At 38.0% G+C, this 15,779-nt stretch overlaps 1 protein-coding gene across 1 annotated transcript in view; it reads right to left on the bottom strand.

Moving 5' to 3' along the window:
* Window positions 1–11,762, bottom strand: part of LOC128743457 (actin-binding Rho-activating protein) — a 39,902-nt gene extending 28,140 nt beyond the window's left edge. Inside the window, exon 1 of the mRNA XM_053840047.1 lies at window positions 11,680–11,762. Coding sequence (XP_053696022.1) covers window positions 11,680–11,724 — 45 coding nt within the window. The 5' untranslated portion in view covers window positions 11,725–11,762. The remainder of the gene's footprint in view (window positions 1–11,679) is intronic.
* Window positions 11,763–15,779: the final 4,017 nt, after the last annotated feature.

The raw sequence follows: 15,779 nt of genomic DNA, 5'->3' as shown, positions 1-15,779 counted from the left end.
TTCAGGGTATACACCAAAATCAATGCAATAAACTTTATTAATGCTCGTCCGACCCCCCGGCACGTCGCCATTTTTCTGTGACTGAATCTGAAACGTCAAAAATACTGGGCGGGAAATCACTCCATAGAAAATCAATGCGACGCCATTGTTGTTTGGGGTACAATACTGAGGGGTCCAACTTAATGGGGGTACTGTCAAACTCTGTAGACCAAGATAGCGATGTCGTGGAGGTGTGCTCGTCCCTTTCATTTCCACGGGTCCATAGTCCAGGACCAGCAGAAAAATCAATGCCTACTATCATATATTGAAACCATTGGAAGGATTTTTTGTTATAATCAAATTTGCTTACATGAATTCGTACATCTTCTCAAAGGTTTGTCTTTACTTTCTTAGTTGCAGAAAGTTGCAGCCAAATTAAGGCTTAATCGGTTCCTTACAAGTATACCTGCATACTAAAAGTAATATGGCAGCGGAACTCGACGGTTTCCATAAGTTACGACTGTCACTTCGAAAGAGTTTAGATATTCGTCCTCATTTTTGTCATAATCAAGCCAGACTTGGTGAACCAATAATATTTAAAATTAATGTAACCTTCTAAATAATATTGAAATAGGTATCTTTTAACTAAATATGTCACTATTTATGATATTTATGCAACGTCTGCTACATACCGATAAGAAACAACTACACGTGTTTTTGAAATGATTTCACCGGCTTTAACGTTATTCAACAAGTTCAGAAGGCCATAGCTTTTAGAAAACTAAGAAACGAACAACCAAAACGAGGATTTAAGCTCATATGGGTATGTAAAAGAACACTTTTGAGTTATTTGATCAATTAAAAATACTTGCAAAATGGGGTTTCTGCCAACTTTTTTGATTTTCGGACCACTGTGCAGGGGCCTGGTGTTAGTTACAGACGTAAAAACTACTGCATTTTCGTGAAAACTACCATACATTTTGATAGGACATAGTATTTTCTTATGCAATGTTTACCTGGTAGTGTATTATCATAGTAGAACTAAACGAAATTATTTTCTGCTAAAAAATGCAGGTGTATGTTTTTAATTTAACCCTCGGATTGGTAGTTTCTACCATAGTTGTTCTTTCTGTGTAGAAGCATTTCATAGAGTATTATTTTATCTTTAAACTACGCGTCAAACTGTGGTTGTATCCTGTCAGTTTGAACGTCATTCTTTTTTGCATAACCATAGATTAACTTTTTTTGCATAATGTAGCACATAATGAGAGTAGCTTAAGCATCGCCCTGTCTTGACTAAGGACGGAGTCGAGAGAGAAATCGGTGTTTCATTTGTAGAAAAAGCCACCCCTTCCTAATGAAGGAGTGGTCTCGAACCGCCATAAAAACATCTCTTGCCTTCAAAAAACTCTCACATGCCAAATTTAGTTTCATTTATTTGAGAGCCCCCACCCCCTTCCCCCTTTCACGAGGGGTAGGGATCACGAACCATCGTAAGAATCTTCCCTGGTCCCAAAAACCTCTGCATACAAATTTTCACGCCGATCGGTCCAGTAGTTTCCGCGTCTATATAAACCGAGGGTCATTTAAACAAACAGACAGACAGAAATTCATTTTTATAGGTATAGCTAAACGTATTACGTACAGATATGCATGACAATAAATCGTATTTAATGCGCAAACCTGGCATATCCATACGAGTCGACCCAAGTAACATTTTTGTTGTATTGTATAATAGTTTATCAAACACTTGTTCCACAGGAATTAGCTGTACAATAGTTTAATAAGCTATTATACAACAAATAAGTTGCTTGGGGATATACGTGACAAGGAATAATTCTACGCGTTTCATCCTTATAAATATTTATATACGATTAAATCAGATTAAACGCGACTCGCTTCGTACTGCAATACAAGTTTGTGCTGAAAATTGTATGTATGTCAGTTATTAACATTATGTACGATAGAAAATCAACTTGGGCTCACTTTATCAAGCTTTAGTTACGATTTAGAATTTGTACAGAGTTATTTATTTACGATAATTTTCGTACATTGATGTACAATTTCTTGCTATTTAGCGGGAAGGCCCTAGATAAGAAAATAGGGCTTTGTGTCTCTTGCCTAATGTCTAATTTTCGGACTGATAACAGTGTAGATTGGGTATCAAAAAGGTGGGAACGATCTGATAAGAAGGGGAGTAAAGTCAAAACGAGGAAAAACGGCTTTGTTTATTTATGCATTATGGAAATTTCCAGAACGAAAACAAAAGTACAATCGGCTGGGACACAAACGGGGGTTGGTCCTGATAAAGTTCGGGCACTCAGCTAGTGTATTTATAAAATAATCGGGGGCCTACTGCATGGTCCGAGGATGAACTACCGGTGGACTGGTTGGTATGGTAGGTATCATGTGCCCGATCTACGAGAACAGCCAACTCGTAAGCGGCAAATATCGAGGTATGATCCTCTTCAACTCCGCGTACAAAATTCTCTCCTACATCTAGTTTTATAGTACGAGGCCACTCATGATAATGTTTTGCTGGGGAATCCAATTTGGATTTCTGAAGGAACGCTCCTAAATCTTCTGAAAGTTACTCGACAAATTTTGAGAATTCAACTAACAGATCCTCCTGCTGTCTACTGACTTCAAGGCAGCATACGATACAGGAAAACTAAATAAGTAACGTAAGTAAACGCAGCATGTATATTGAAAAAAGCATCAAATTTGTAAAAGATAAAAAGTCATAAAGTCTAAAAGCAACGTGGTTACTGCTATTTATAATAAACTATGACAGAAATCTTGAAAGGGATCAAATGATACGTTTAGTGTTAATATTTTTGTAGCCCGCGGTAATGTTCTCTTCCAAAATATTTCGCTTGATTTAAAAGTTAATAACTCAAGCAATTGTAGCATTTTTTTAAAGAAAAAAAGGGCCTTACTCTATGTTTTGTACAACTAGAAATATTTTTCGTTACTTAATTTGCAAACTGCAGGTATTTATCAACCGGTACCTTCGATATATCATTTGTGCTTGGCGGCCTGACAACTGGGTATTCAATGAGGAACTCCATCGTCAATGTCATCAACGACCGATAGCAACAGAAATTCGTGAACGTAGGTGGAAGTGGATCGGTCATGTCTTGAGGAAAGCAGCGACCGAGATCTGCAGAGAAGCACTCGACTGGAATCCGCAAGGACAGCGTAGAAGAGGCAGACCCAGAGGCTCGTGGCGACCCAGCTTAGCCAACGACATCCAGGCTGTAGACGAGAACCTGTCCTGACGATAAGTAAAAGCTATGGCGGGTGTTGCCAATTAACATTTTTCGCAATGCAACAACAATTTGAAAAACAAAATAACCGATCATTCACATTTCAATGCCGCAAACAATAACTGCGCAATAATTTTCAACATTTAATTCATGCAACAGTTGGCCATCAGCGGATTAGCTTGCTTCTGTGAGCGCGCGTGTCCTCTAAAATTAACTCCCGCAAGAACCGCAAAATCCTTCGATTCATTCGAGAAGCCCGACTCACATACCACCTACCAATTCCGATATCCGGTTGTTCACCGCATAACCGAAAGTAAGTGATCCGAAACCGGTCCAAATGACGATGCCATCGCGCCATGTCTTCTGCCGGGATTGCGGTTAGGGCTGCCGCCGACTGCCAGCTGCCGGGCTGCCGAGAACGCTGCTGTGAATGAAATCCGTTCCCGCTCGCTTGCGGTGTTCTAGCCTTTCATCGAGTGTCAACCATCTCCGCGATCGCGATCGAGTTAGCAGTAACAATATAATTAATTACATAAACTACCGTCGCCCGAGTGGCTCATGGCCAACTGCTAAAAGATCCGGCCGGACGGCGGGCGCGACCTTTAACCACCGGTACGATGACCAACGTTGTTGGTTCGTTGTTGTCGTCTCGGTGAAAGCTGTGAGCTCCTGTGAGGGCTTGTTTATTTATACCACAAAAGAGCATCAGACAAACCTAAACTAAGACGTTCTTAATGGCAGGAATATGCCTCGTTTCCGACAGTAAACAGGGATTCAGAACTCGGCATGGTATGTGCTGCCGGCGTGTGTTCGGATGAACGCCGGTGGTAATTGAAACTCGTTGAGATTACCGCAAACTACAGACGTACACATTTTATCGAAACAGATTGTATGACACTTTTAATTATCGATTGCCTGTGAAACACGCGCAGAGGAAAGGAATCGAAGTTTTTCGCAACAAAGAAACATTTTTTAGGAGACAGTAAATCTAGAACATTGCCAGGTACAGTGGAATTTGGAACACGATTTAATGGACAGAATTCGACTCCGGTTGTTTCGTCACCTATGACATTTCTTTGCTTTTCGGAAACCCAAACTAATTACTGATTCATAGAATTAGTTTTACTGGCAATAAAACTGGCACTAAGACTTTCTAGAGAGCAACTCAACCAAAGTAAATTTTTCACGCTTCCGTAAAATCCATCTTCACATTTAACGACTTGTTAGTTGTCACTCAGCATTCCATTTATAGGTGCTGGCAGTACAGTCTGTGGTGCGAAACCAGTGCAGTGTTCAGTTTCACAGCTATTAACGGTTCAACAGCTTGTGGGGAAAAAATAAACAAAAAAACTAGCAAACAGAGCCAAATTTCCTCCGCGCTTTCTTCCCATCATCCGACGCCATTTGAGTCTAGATAATCTTTGTTTTAAGTTGCATAAAACAAATAAAAAGCAAATCCTGTCGCTGTCTGGTGGTGGCCATTCAAATTTAAGTCTCCTTGTTTCGTAATTTAGTGAATCATTTTCTCGAACAGTCAGCACGTGCAGTGGAATTATAAATTCTTGCTATATATTTATTTAGTTCGTGTGCTGCGAGAGAGTGGCCACAACATTTTGAAATAGACAAAGTAAAATGTATTTAAATTTACAAAATTACCGTCGCCAGAAAAAACACAAATTGAATCTCATTCATCGAAAATTTCAATTCAAGTTTGCCTCACCAGATGACATTCTTATTTGTTGCAATAACGAAACATAGAAAAAGTGAACAAAGTGAAAAAGAGCCAAATTGACCGACAGACAAAATGACAGACCGTATGGGTAGACTGAAACAAGTCCGGGTGTAAAAGTTATCAACCATCATACCAGAGCGCTAATTTAGAAAAGGTGTCAATGAAAGCGAAACAGCAATAAAAACCCTCTAGTGCTAGTGATTATTTAAAAGGTAATTTATCCTACTGCTAATTTTAGCTAATGCCATGTGTGGATTTCGGAGCCATACCATGTAGGTATGCATTCTGCAGAAAAGTACACAAAACATGCACCTATCTTGTGTGAAATTTTCAATGTTCACCTGCAAGTGTAATAGCCGGTTTTAGATTTGTTTTTTTAGAAACTTTTTATGAAGCTTTTGCCATTTTATGTGTACAAGGCGGCAATTTTCTACACCGATAAATAAGTTTGTCTGTAAATAGGTTAGGTTATGTTAAAAACTTGTTTAAACCCAATTCAAAATGTCCTTTAAATGTACAAACTCAGATTCTGGGCAGTTTTCCAAACGAAAAGTTGGTCTGAGGAACACAAAAGTCAAGTGTATTGTTTGTCATAATGAATAAATTTATTGGTAGCAAGTAGCCAAAGTTATTTAAATTTTCTGCTCAAAGTTTTTACGCTTTTAGGGTATTGTGAGTAGTTTTAGTTTTAGTTTTAGCTACAACTACGTCATCAATGTGACTTTGTTAGTATTAGTTGTGCACAACATACGTTTTCTGTGAATTACTATGATTGCGTGTTTGTTACATCTGTAAACATGGCGTACATTTGCTGTAGCCACACCACACGAAATGTTTTGCTACGTTTATGATCGGTCAAATCACACAATCGGCCAGCTTAAAATGCCAACGCGAAGTGTTTTGACGGAGAAAGAAAATAATAATGAAGTTGTATCAATTGGGGCAATGGAACGTAACCTATGTTGATCGCATAAAATGATAAGAGTCTAAATTTGAAGAACCCGGAAAATTAAAGTCAAACAAAGTTATCAGTTAGGGTTCAACGATCTATTGAGAAGTAGTCTTCAAATTGCACCATCTCACGTCGAAGATCAAAACTCACTACATCTATCTGTAAAGAAATAGCTCGTAAGATTTTGTACATGAGCCGAGGCTGCAAATATAACACCCGGCACCCGGGCACAACCAAAAATGTTTGGAATTCACGAAGACAACATGGCATTACCATTTTTATGCTAGTTTCGTATGTGTTTTGTGTTTTTTGTATCATTTTCTCATAAAATTTCATTGCATTTTTTTTTATCTCTTTTGGGTTTATTTTTTTTTTGTCTTTTTTCGCATTATTTTCGAATCATAGTACGCAATTTGGTATCATTTTCGGGTTATTTTTGTCAAAGAACACCAACAAATGTCGAAAGGTCGGAAAAACATCAAATCTTTCTCTCGATAACATTCTCTGAAGAGTGCCCTGTCATATATCAATAGTTATTATATTTTTTAAATTATTTTCGTATCATACGTATCATTTTTATCTTTTTTGAACCATTTTTTGACATTGTTTGTGTCAGTTTTGTATAAGTTTAGTGTCTTTTTTGTAAAAGTTTTGGGTCATTTTTGTATCTTTTTTGAATCATTTATCTGTCACGGTTCGTGTGTCATTTTATGTATTCTTGGTTGTATCGTTTTTGTGCTTTTTTGAATTTTTGTTTTATTTTTAAATTTTTCTGCTTTTTGTATTATTTTTGTATTTGTTTTGTAAAATTTTGTCACTTGTTGGTCGTTTTTACGTCATTTTTGTATCAGTTCTGTGTACCTTTTTGTATTATTTTTGATGTAGTACTACGTCTTTCAGAAAGGTAGCTGGTATAGGTGGTTATTCCAAAACATTAGAACATAATTCTTAAATGATTGATTTTTCTGCTATTGCGACTATTTTGTAGTCAAAAAGCCCGATGAGAACTATTAGGATGACGCAAGCAAGTTTTTGACACCTTGCGGTAATATGTAGTTCTACGTCAATAAAAATACTAGCTTTCGAAACATTCTACAACTACAAACTTTTTTTCATGCACATGCTGATGTCATCACTTTGGGTCCTTTTGAACAAGTATGCGGAAATTGATGTTTAAGTATATTTTTGGAAGCGAAATACTTCGTGTTGCCAAAAACGAATACACTTTTGTTGCCAAGGTCGGTCCGTGCCAAAATCGACGCGTGCCAAAATCGAACCATTCCAAAATCGAAATTTTGACAAATGTTACATACAGCGCTGTAGCATATATGCCAGGGCCTTAAATTATTCGTATTATTACATGCATGGATACATGCTACTATCGTTACAAAGAAACTTACGTAGTCCTACGTCACCTATGCGGTCGTGTCTTGAACGAACCTCTTTAATTTTTTGTCATTTTTGTTTATTATTGAATATTTTTGCATTAGTTTTAATTTAGAATATTTTCAATAATGTTTTTATGTCATTTTTGCATAGTTATTTCTTTCTATTTCTGTATCACATTTGTATCATTATGTTTTTTTTTTGATTTTATTTTTTTTGTTATTGTGCATGTTATTTTTGTATTACTTTGTGTTGTTTTTGTGTCATTTCTGTATCATTTTTGTCAACTTTTTTTTGACATTTTTTACGTCGTTTTGTAGTATTTTTGAAGGATTTTTATTTCACATTTGTATCATATTTGACGGATTTCGCGCTAACTCGTCTATGGGGTCTCAGATTGCAATGAAACTTTGTGTGTTCAAAGAGTTCATGTAAATAAACATATTTGCATACTTAGTTTTTCGAAAATTGATCTAGACTAACTTTTGGAAAGCAAGGAATTGTTTTTCTCATTTTTATTATAAAAAATTTAACTCAAAAATTATAGGACCTACAAAAAATGATTTATGGGTAACTTTTATAAATTTTTTGAATTTTAATAAAAAATACTGAAAAATCGAAATCATTTCTACACTGACAAATTGATGTTTTTTTAAAGATTAATAATTATATGACCTACAATTTTTGCATACATCGCAAAATGGGCATATTTAAGGGAAAAAAGCTTTTCTAACTAAAACTTTTTCCGGAAAAAAGATATTTCAGTATTTTCGAAAATTATAGTACTCACAAAAAAATGCTCTATGAGTGACTTTTACAAAATTTTATGAATTTTCATAAAAAATACTGAAAAAAGTAAAAATCATTTCTACACTGAGAAAAAAAAGCATTCTAAAAACTAAAATTCGATTTTCCAAAAAAGCCCATCTCGGAAATTAAAAAAAATAAGGTTAGAAAGTAGATATTTATATGGCCTCATATACTGCAAAATGGACATATTTAAGCGAAAGTCCTTTCCGGGAAAAAGGTATAAATAGGTATAAGTTTTTGTTAGAAAAACTTGTTTCGCTTAAATATGTCCATTTTATAATATATGAAGAACTTGTAGGCCATATAAATATCTACCTTCGAAACAAATTTCAGCAATTTCCGAGATGGACTTTTTAGAAAATCGAATTTTAGTTTTTCAAATGCTTTTTTTCTTAGTGTAGAAATGATTTTTATTTTTTTCAGTATTTTTTTATGAAAATTCATAAAATTTTGAAAAAGTTACTCATAGATCATTTTGTTGTAGGTGCTATAATTTTCGAAAATACAGAAATACCTTTTTTTCCGAAAAAAGTTTTTGTTTGAAAAACTTGTTTCCCTTAAATATGCCCGTTTTGCGATGTACGGAATTGTAGGTCATATAATTATCTATTTTCAAAAAAAAAGTTCATCAATTTCTGAGATGGGCTTTTTTGGAAAATCGAATTTTAGTTTTCAAAATGCTTTTTTTGTCAGTGTAGAAATGATTTTTATTTTTTTTTTCAGTATTTTAATGAAAGAAGAAATTATTTATGAAAGTTCAAAAGATTTTTTAAAAGGCAGTTATACATCATTTTTTTGTAGGTCCTATAATTGTCGAGTTATATTTTTTATAATAAAAAAGAGACAAAAATTAAGCCCTTTCCAAAAGTTAGTCTAGACCAATTATCGAAAAGCTAAGTATGCAAATATGTTTATTCTCATGAACTCTACACACACAAAGTTTCATTAAATTCTGAGAGGGTCATGCCAACCTCTGGTCGAGTTGGCGTGAAATCCGTCATTTGTAAAAAATTTAGGTCTCTTTCAAATCACTTTTCTGTCTTTTTTGTGTCGTTTTTGTACAATCATTTTTTCCATTGCAGTGTCGTTTTTGGGTAATTTTTGATCATTTTTACGGGAATCTGTTATTTTCTTCTATCATTTTTTAATTCTATTTGTACATTTTAGTCATTCTACTTGTGATTTTTGAGTTATTCTTAGATCAGTTCTGAATTATATGTGTATCCTATTGTACCATTTTTTTTTGTCATTTTTGTATAATTTTTCCTGTAATTTTTATGGTTTATAATTTTATTTTAATGTCAATTTCGTTTTATTTTTAATACCTATGTTATAGGATATTGTATCATTTTATGTCTATTTGAAAATCATTTTTCTGCTATTGTTTTTCGCCATTTTTGTATTATCATTTGTATCATTTTACCGTACTTTTTTGTTGCTCTTACGTCATTTGTGTTTTATATTTGAATTACTTTTATGACATTGTTTGCGTCATGTTTGTATAATTTTTGTATAGTTTTTGGGACATTTTTGCATCGCATTTGTATCATTGTGTTGTTATTGTTTCTATAATTTTTGTATCATTATTTTTACCATAGTTGTGTAAATTTTATGCCATTTTTATATCTTTTGTTTAATATTTTTCTGTGCCATTTTTGTTCTACCATTTGTGCCATTTTTGTGTAATTTTTTGATCAGATTTGAATATTTTTTTCTGACATTTTTTTGACATTTTTTTTATCATTTTTGTATAATTTTTTGTGTTATTGTTGTAAATTTTTTGGATTATTTTTATGTCGTTATCGTATAAGGTATGTTTCTGTATTATTTTTGTCAGTTTTTGAAATTACGATGTTATTTTTCAGAACGGTGTGATGTAAAATAGTGTGCTTATAATTTGAAACTTTTGGTATTTTAGCTGATATGATCATCTTCATCTTGATTTGTTTCCTGGTCAGATTTTCATAAAGGAATAGTTACTCTGCGTTGCTTGGTTCTTGAGATATGAATATTTGAAGAAAATAAATGTTTAGAAAAATCGAGTTTTCTGGACTGTAGAATAATATAAAACGTTATCGTGAAATTGTTGTTATAAAAAGATAATTAATTGGCAAGTAAGAAAAGATTTTTTAAATTTTTTATGAAGTAGAGCATGGGATTTCCGCCTGTTTATTAAAGTTTTACATCGTCGTTGAAAATTTTGTAAAAAAAACTATTTCCAACTAATAGTGTTTTGCATATTTGCCAAAAAATTGTTCTACGACGTTTAGTTCAAGGGTTATACATCTTTGAAATAGGCAATGTCCGAGAAAATCGGAAAATTTCTTATAAAGTTTTTTGGAAAAACAAGAGATTTCGACTTTTTTAAGTATTGTTTTCATTAGCAAGCCCATAAACAATGCCCGTATGCAAAATTTCATGAAATTCTGAGACGGCGGTGCCGAGTGGGCACAAACTTGTACGATAATTTTGAAAAGTTCCCAATTTTTAGAATAAATAAAGTTTTTTTAGATACGCGCGTGGATAAAAGCAAGATTCAATTGTTTTCACAATTCTAAACAAAAATTTGGGTTTCAATCCAATATTTTATTGAAAGGCTTATTATAAACTGTCCTAAAATCGTTAAAATCGTTACAGTGGTTCCAAAGTTAAAGTCTAAAGGCAAAGAGGAGAAAAATCATAAACGAATAAGACCTGAAAGTACCTGATAAGAGGGTACTCTAAGCACAGCAAAAAATATGGGATAATTTTTTTTTGAGAAGCGCAAAGTATAAGATTTGAATAAAATCGGAGCACTTTTAAATTTGTGTCTATCATAACAGTGAATTCCTACGATTTTCTCAAAATATAATAAATATGTACCTAATAATATTTGATTTACTTCAAATCCAAATATCTCTAAAAATGCAGAATGAAAGATATAACAACACAAATAAATCCCCATTCAATCACCGAAACCCACAACAACTGTTGTATGCAACCCATCATCCACGTCGGGGAGTGCAATGGCCGTTTCATCTCGCATTTGAACCGCAACAGCCCGCTGCTGCAACTGTTGTTGTGGTGGACAGCTGCCACTAGACGATTTCGATTAATTTTAACGAGACTTTCCCATCAAAATCAACCGATGCGACTCGAGGGTCCGCCGCTTCTTATTCACCTTCCGTCAAAAGCAGCGCACAAAAAAAAAACAGTAACTTTCTTTCGCCGGACCGGGTCGGCGGCGCGGCGGCTCGGACCGTACCATCCGATCCGTCGACACACCGGTGACGGCGATGGCGAAGCCGGCGGCTTGGCGAATTCTCATTCGTCAGGCTTTGGTTTTTAGTTTTGCGCCCAATTTGCAACATTTATGACCCGTATCTGAGTGAGCAGGCACATCAACGGACCAAGTGGATGGAACCTGAAGCCGACCCATTAGCCAGTGCCGCTGTACTTTCTCTACAGCAGCACTGCCAAAAATTACACGCCCTATTAATCACGGCATGGCACGGCATAGTACAATGCGCTTATTACGGTGGTGATCTACGCGAGGTCGTTTCGCTACTTACCACTATCAACCGCAGAGCTCCGAGTTCATGGGCGACGTCCGTCATGGTGTTGATTTTTTCTATTTCACTGAGACTGCTGCTACTGGCCGTACTACTGCACGATTGTTCCTGATCGGACTGCGTACTGGAAACTGCGGTACCCGGCAATAATCGCTTAACGAAACACTTCTACCAAACAACTTGCCTAAGCTCACTTCAAAATGTTTTCACTTTTGTTGGCCAAGTGTACGATTTCGAGACTGTTTTTGTTGGTCCGAAAGCAATGGCTCAGATCTCCGGTGGCCTTAACGGGTCTTTGTGGCGAAGGAGTTCAAAAGAAATGTGTTACCAAACCTGCACTGCATTCAAACGTGGTCTAATTACACACCTATCTGCTTCTCGCGGTTCTTTCAATTTGCACAATCGTTATTCAATTACAATCATAATAACGATGAATGAAAAGAAAACAAACGGCTGAGCTTCTTGCTTTGCTACGAGGCTTCGATTCTCGACTCACTTCAAGTTTACTGTTGTTGTTTTTCTAAGTAACACTGACTGACTATAGGTACTGAAGGCAGAGATTAGCAACTGTACTCTTTCCAACAAACTGTTCGATCGCCGGTTAACCGTTCAAACTCTGGCTGGGTGCTGACTGGTTCGATCCGTAAATCCGTTCAGTTCAGGGTTACCGCTCGTACTGTGCGACACTGCTGTGGCGAAAAGACTCCAAAGGCTGCCTTCTGCTTCGTGCAACAGCGAATCACCTTCACGGCTAACGATATGTGGGGCTGGTGGGATCAGCGTCGTTCAACTACTCAAAGCTGACGTTAATAGAGTTATGCTTCACGAGAAGAAGAATGACCGCGTGTGGAACAACAACACTTGGGGCGATACTGGCGTCTTAATTACTTTCTTACGAGTGAGCGCTGCCACGGCGTTGCCGAATGCTTTTATAAATTTTCACCGCCGCGCCGTGCAACCGCCAGCAGCAGCCGCTGCCGTTGGGAAACAGCCAACCCGCCTCTGCCAGAAACCGTCGCGTCGTCGGCGCGCCGCCGGTAAGCCGCGATGGACAGTGTAAATCGCGATCGCTTTTCGCGAGCGACAGAGAGAGGCATACAAAAACAGACAAAAGAGCAACACGTTCTCTCGGGCGCGCGCTCTGTTGTTACTTTCTCTTGTTGAGATTTGGCCGACTGAGCGCAGAGTAGGCACGAATCGGAAAAGATCCAAGATATGTTTCCATGGAGACGCACGGTAATTTTCTATGTTTGGTTTCACTTAGATTTTACCACCAATTTCTAGATGTCACAGTGAATACCTACGGAAAGATTGATACATACCTACATGCGAATGAGAATTTGTTTTCTGTGTTGCGCGTTTTGTTGCAAGGACATCCGGTTATTCGTCATCTCCATCTGGTTGATGGTAGGTATGTACACATTCGCCATTGTCACGGACGCAATTAAATTTATGATTCATGTGCGGATAGTTTGTTGAACTGAGGCGATTCTGGCGATCGATGGTGCGATCCGGAGCCGGACACAAGTTATTTTGGATGTTTTACATTGCATTCGAAAAATAAATAAACATTTTATGTCCTCCTCCGATGATTCTTGGTATTTTAATTAAAAATAGTATAGCAAAAAACAACTACGTAGCGTTTAGCTCCGGTTCAACTAAATTCATGTTTGATGTTAAAGAGGGGAATGTTCAATCAAATTATTATTTTTTAAATCTTTTATGTCTTAATTAATATTAAAGTAATCATTGGTAACCATTATCAATATTTGGTAATCACAAGAGCACTATTATTGTCATTGGTCGTCGAAAACTACGCGTTATCTCTCGAAACCGCGCTGCCGGAAGAGGGTGAGCTGGATGAAGCCCCCCTTGAGGACTGTTGAAATGCTGTGAAAACAGCCATTAACAGCATAGCGGTGAACGTCCTAAGCCGTGTGGCATCGAATCGACGTAACGAATGGTTTGACGAGGAATGTCAGCAGATATTGGCTGAGAAGAACGCAACGCGGGTACAAATGTTGCGTAGAGCCCGTCAGAATGTGCAGCGATACAAACAGAAGCGGAGGCAGCAAACCCGATTCTTCAAGGAGAAAAAGCGCCACCAAGAGGAGAAAGAGTGCGAAGAACTCGAGCAATTGTACCGCTTTTACGACACACGATTGTTCTGTCAGAGACTCAACGGATCTCGCAAAGGCTTTGTGCCGCGGGCCGAAAAGTGCAGAGATAAAGATGGAGGTATCTTGACTGACGACCGTTCGGTGATCGAAAGGTGGAAGCAGCACTACGATGAACACCTGAATGGCGTGCAGGCGGAAGACCATGATAGCGGAAGAAGTGACCACATTGGTGTAGCAAGCAACGAAGATGAGCCACCGCCATCGATGAGGGAAGTTAAAGAAGCCATCTAGCGGCTGACGAACAACAAAGCAGCGGAAAAGGATGGCATTGGAGCGGAACTTATTGAAATGGGCCCACACAAGTTGGCTGGCTGTCTGCATCAACTGATTGTCAAGATTTGGGATACGGAACGACTACTGGGGGAGTGGAAAGACGGGGTTATCTGCCCTATGTACAAGAAAGTTGATAAGCTGGATTGTGAGAACTACCGAGCGATCACTATCCTGAATGCCGCCTACAAAGTGCTGTCCCAAGTCATCTTCCACCGACTATCGCCAATAGCCAATAGATTTGTGGGAAGTTACCAGGCCGGCTTCATGGAGGGTCGGTCTACAACGGAACAAATCTTCACCCTGCGGCAGATCCTCCAGAAGTGCCGCGAATTCCGAGTCCCCACGCACCACCTATTCATCGATTTCAAAGCCGCATATGATAGCGTAAACCGACAAGAGCTATGGGAAATTTTGGACGAAAACAGCTTTCCGGGTAAGCTTACTAGACTTATCATGGCTACGACGGATGGGATCTAGTGCTGTGTAAGAATCACGGGTGGATTGTCGAATCCATTCGAATCTCGCAGGGGACTTCGACAAGGAGCTGGTCTTTCCTGCCTGCTATTCTACATTGCGCTTGAAGGTGTTATGAGACGAGCGGCGATCGAAATGCGGGGCACGATTTTCAATAAATTCAGTCAATTTATCTGCTTTGCTGACAACGTGGATGCTGTCGGCAGAACATTTGAGGCGGTGGAAGATCAGTACACCAGACTAAAACGCGAAACAGAGAAGATTGGATTGAAGATAAATACGTCTGAAACGATGTATATGCTGGCGGGCGGGAACGAGCGCGACAGGGCCCGATTGGGCAGTACCGTGGTAATCGACGGTGGTAAGCGGAAGTCGTGCCTACTGCGGACTCCACAAATACTTGCGGTCGAACAATCTGAGCCCCCGTACAAAGTGCACAATCTAATGCTAATTAGATTAGACTCGGAGTTTTCTAACGACGGGTGCTAAGAACCATCTTTTGCGGAGTGCAAGAGAATGGTGTATGGTGGCGAAGAATGAACCACGAGCTCGCGCGTCACTACGGCGAACCAAGTATTCAGAAAGTGGTTAAAGCTGGACGGATACGTTGGGCAGGACATGTTGCTAGAATGCCGGACAGCTATCCTGCAAAAATGGTTTTCGCATCAAATCCGGCAGAAACAAGACAAAGAGGGGCACAGCGAGCGAGGTGGCAAGACCAGGTGGATCTGGCGAGCACTGGGTGCCCGCGGAACTGGAGGCCAGCTGCCATGGATCGAAATAGATGGAGAAATTATACTGCGCAGGCCTTGTACTTATTCAGTCGAAATTGGAGAACTTATACAACCTATTTCGTTTGAGCCAGATAAAACACTTGTTAGGCAATTGTACCGCCCTTTATATAACGTCGGTGCGCCTTGTTTCCAGCTTTGCGCAAATTGGTTATTTAAAAATGCGCAAAAGCCTCTATTAAGCTCCATTGCAGCTTCGAAAGCAGCTATTAGCAAGCCCGATAAACCAACCCGATCACCAAATTTAGATGTTTAAGAGCTGAAAAAAGGTTTTTATTTCTAAAATTAAACTATAATTCAGCCACAGGTTGAATAAATTAAGCTATAAAAGCGTTTAATCAGCCAGAACTTGTTACTTGGGTAGCTGGTTTTAAAGCTGCAA

Source organism: Sabethes cyaneus, chromosome 3 (assembly GCF_943734655.1).
Source record: "Sabethes cyaneus chromosome 3, idSabCyanKW18_F2, whole genome shotgun sequence".
Taxonomy (NCBI): Eukaryota; Metazoa; Arthropoda; class Insecta; order Diptera; family Culicidae; genus Sabethes; species Sabethes cyaneus.
This window is presented reverse-complemented; position numbering and strand designations above follow the sequence as displayed.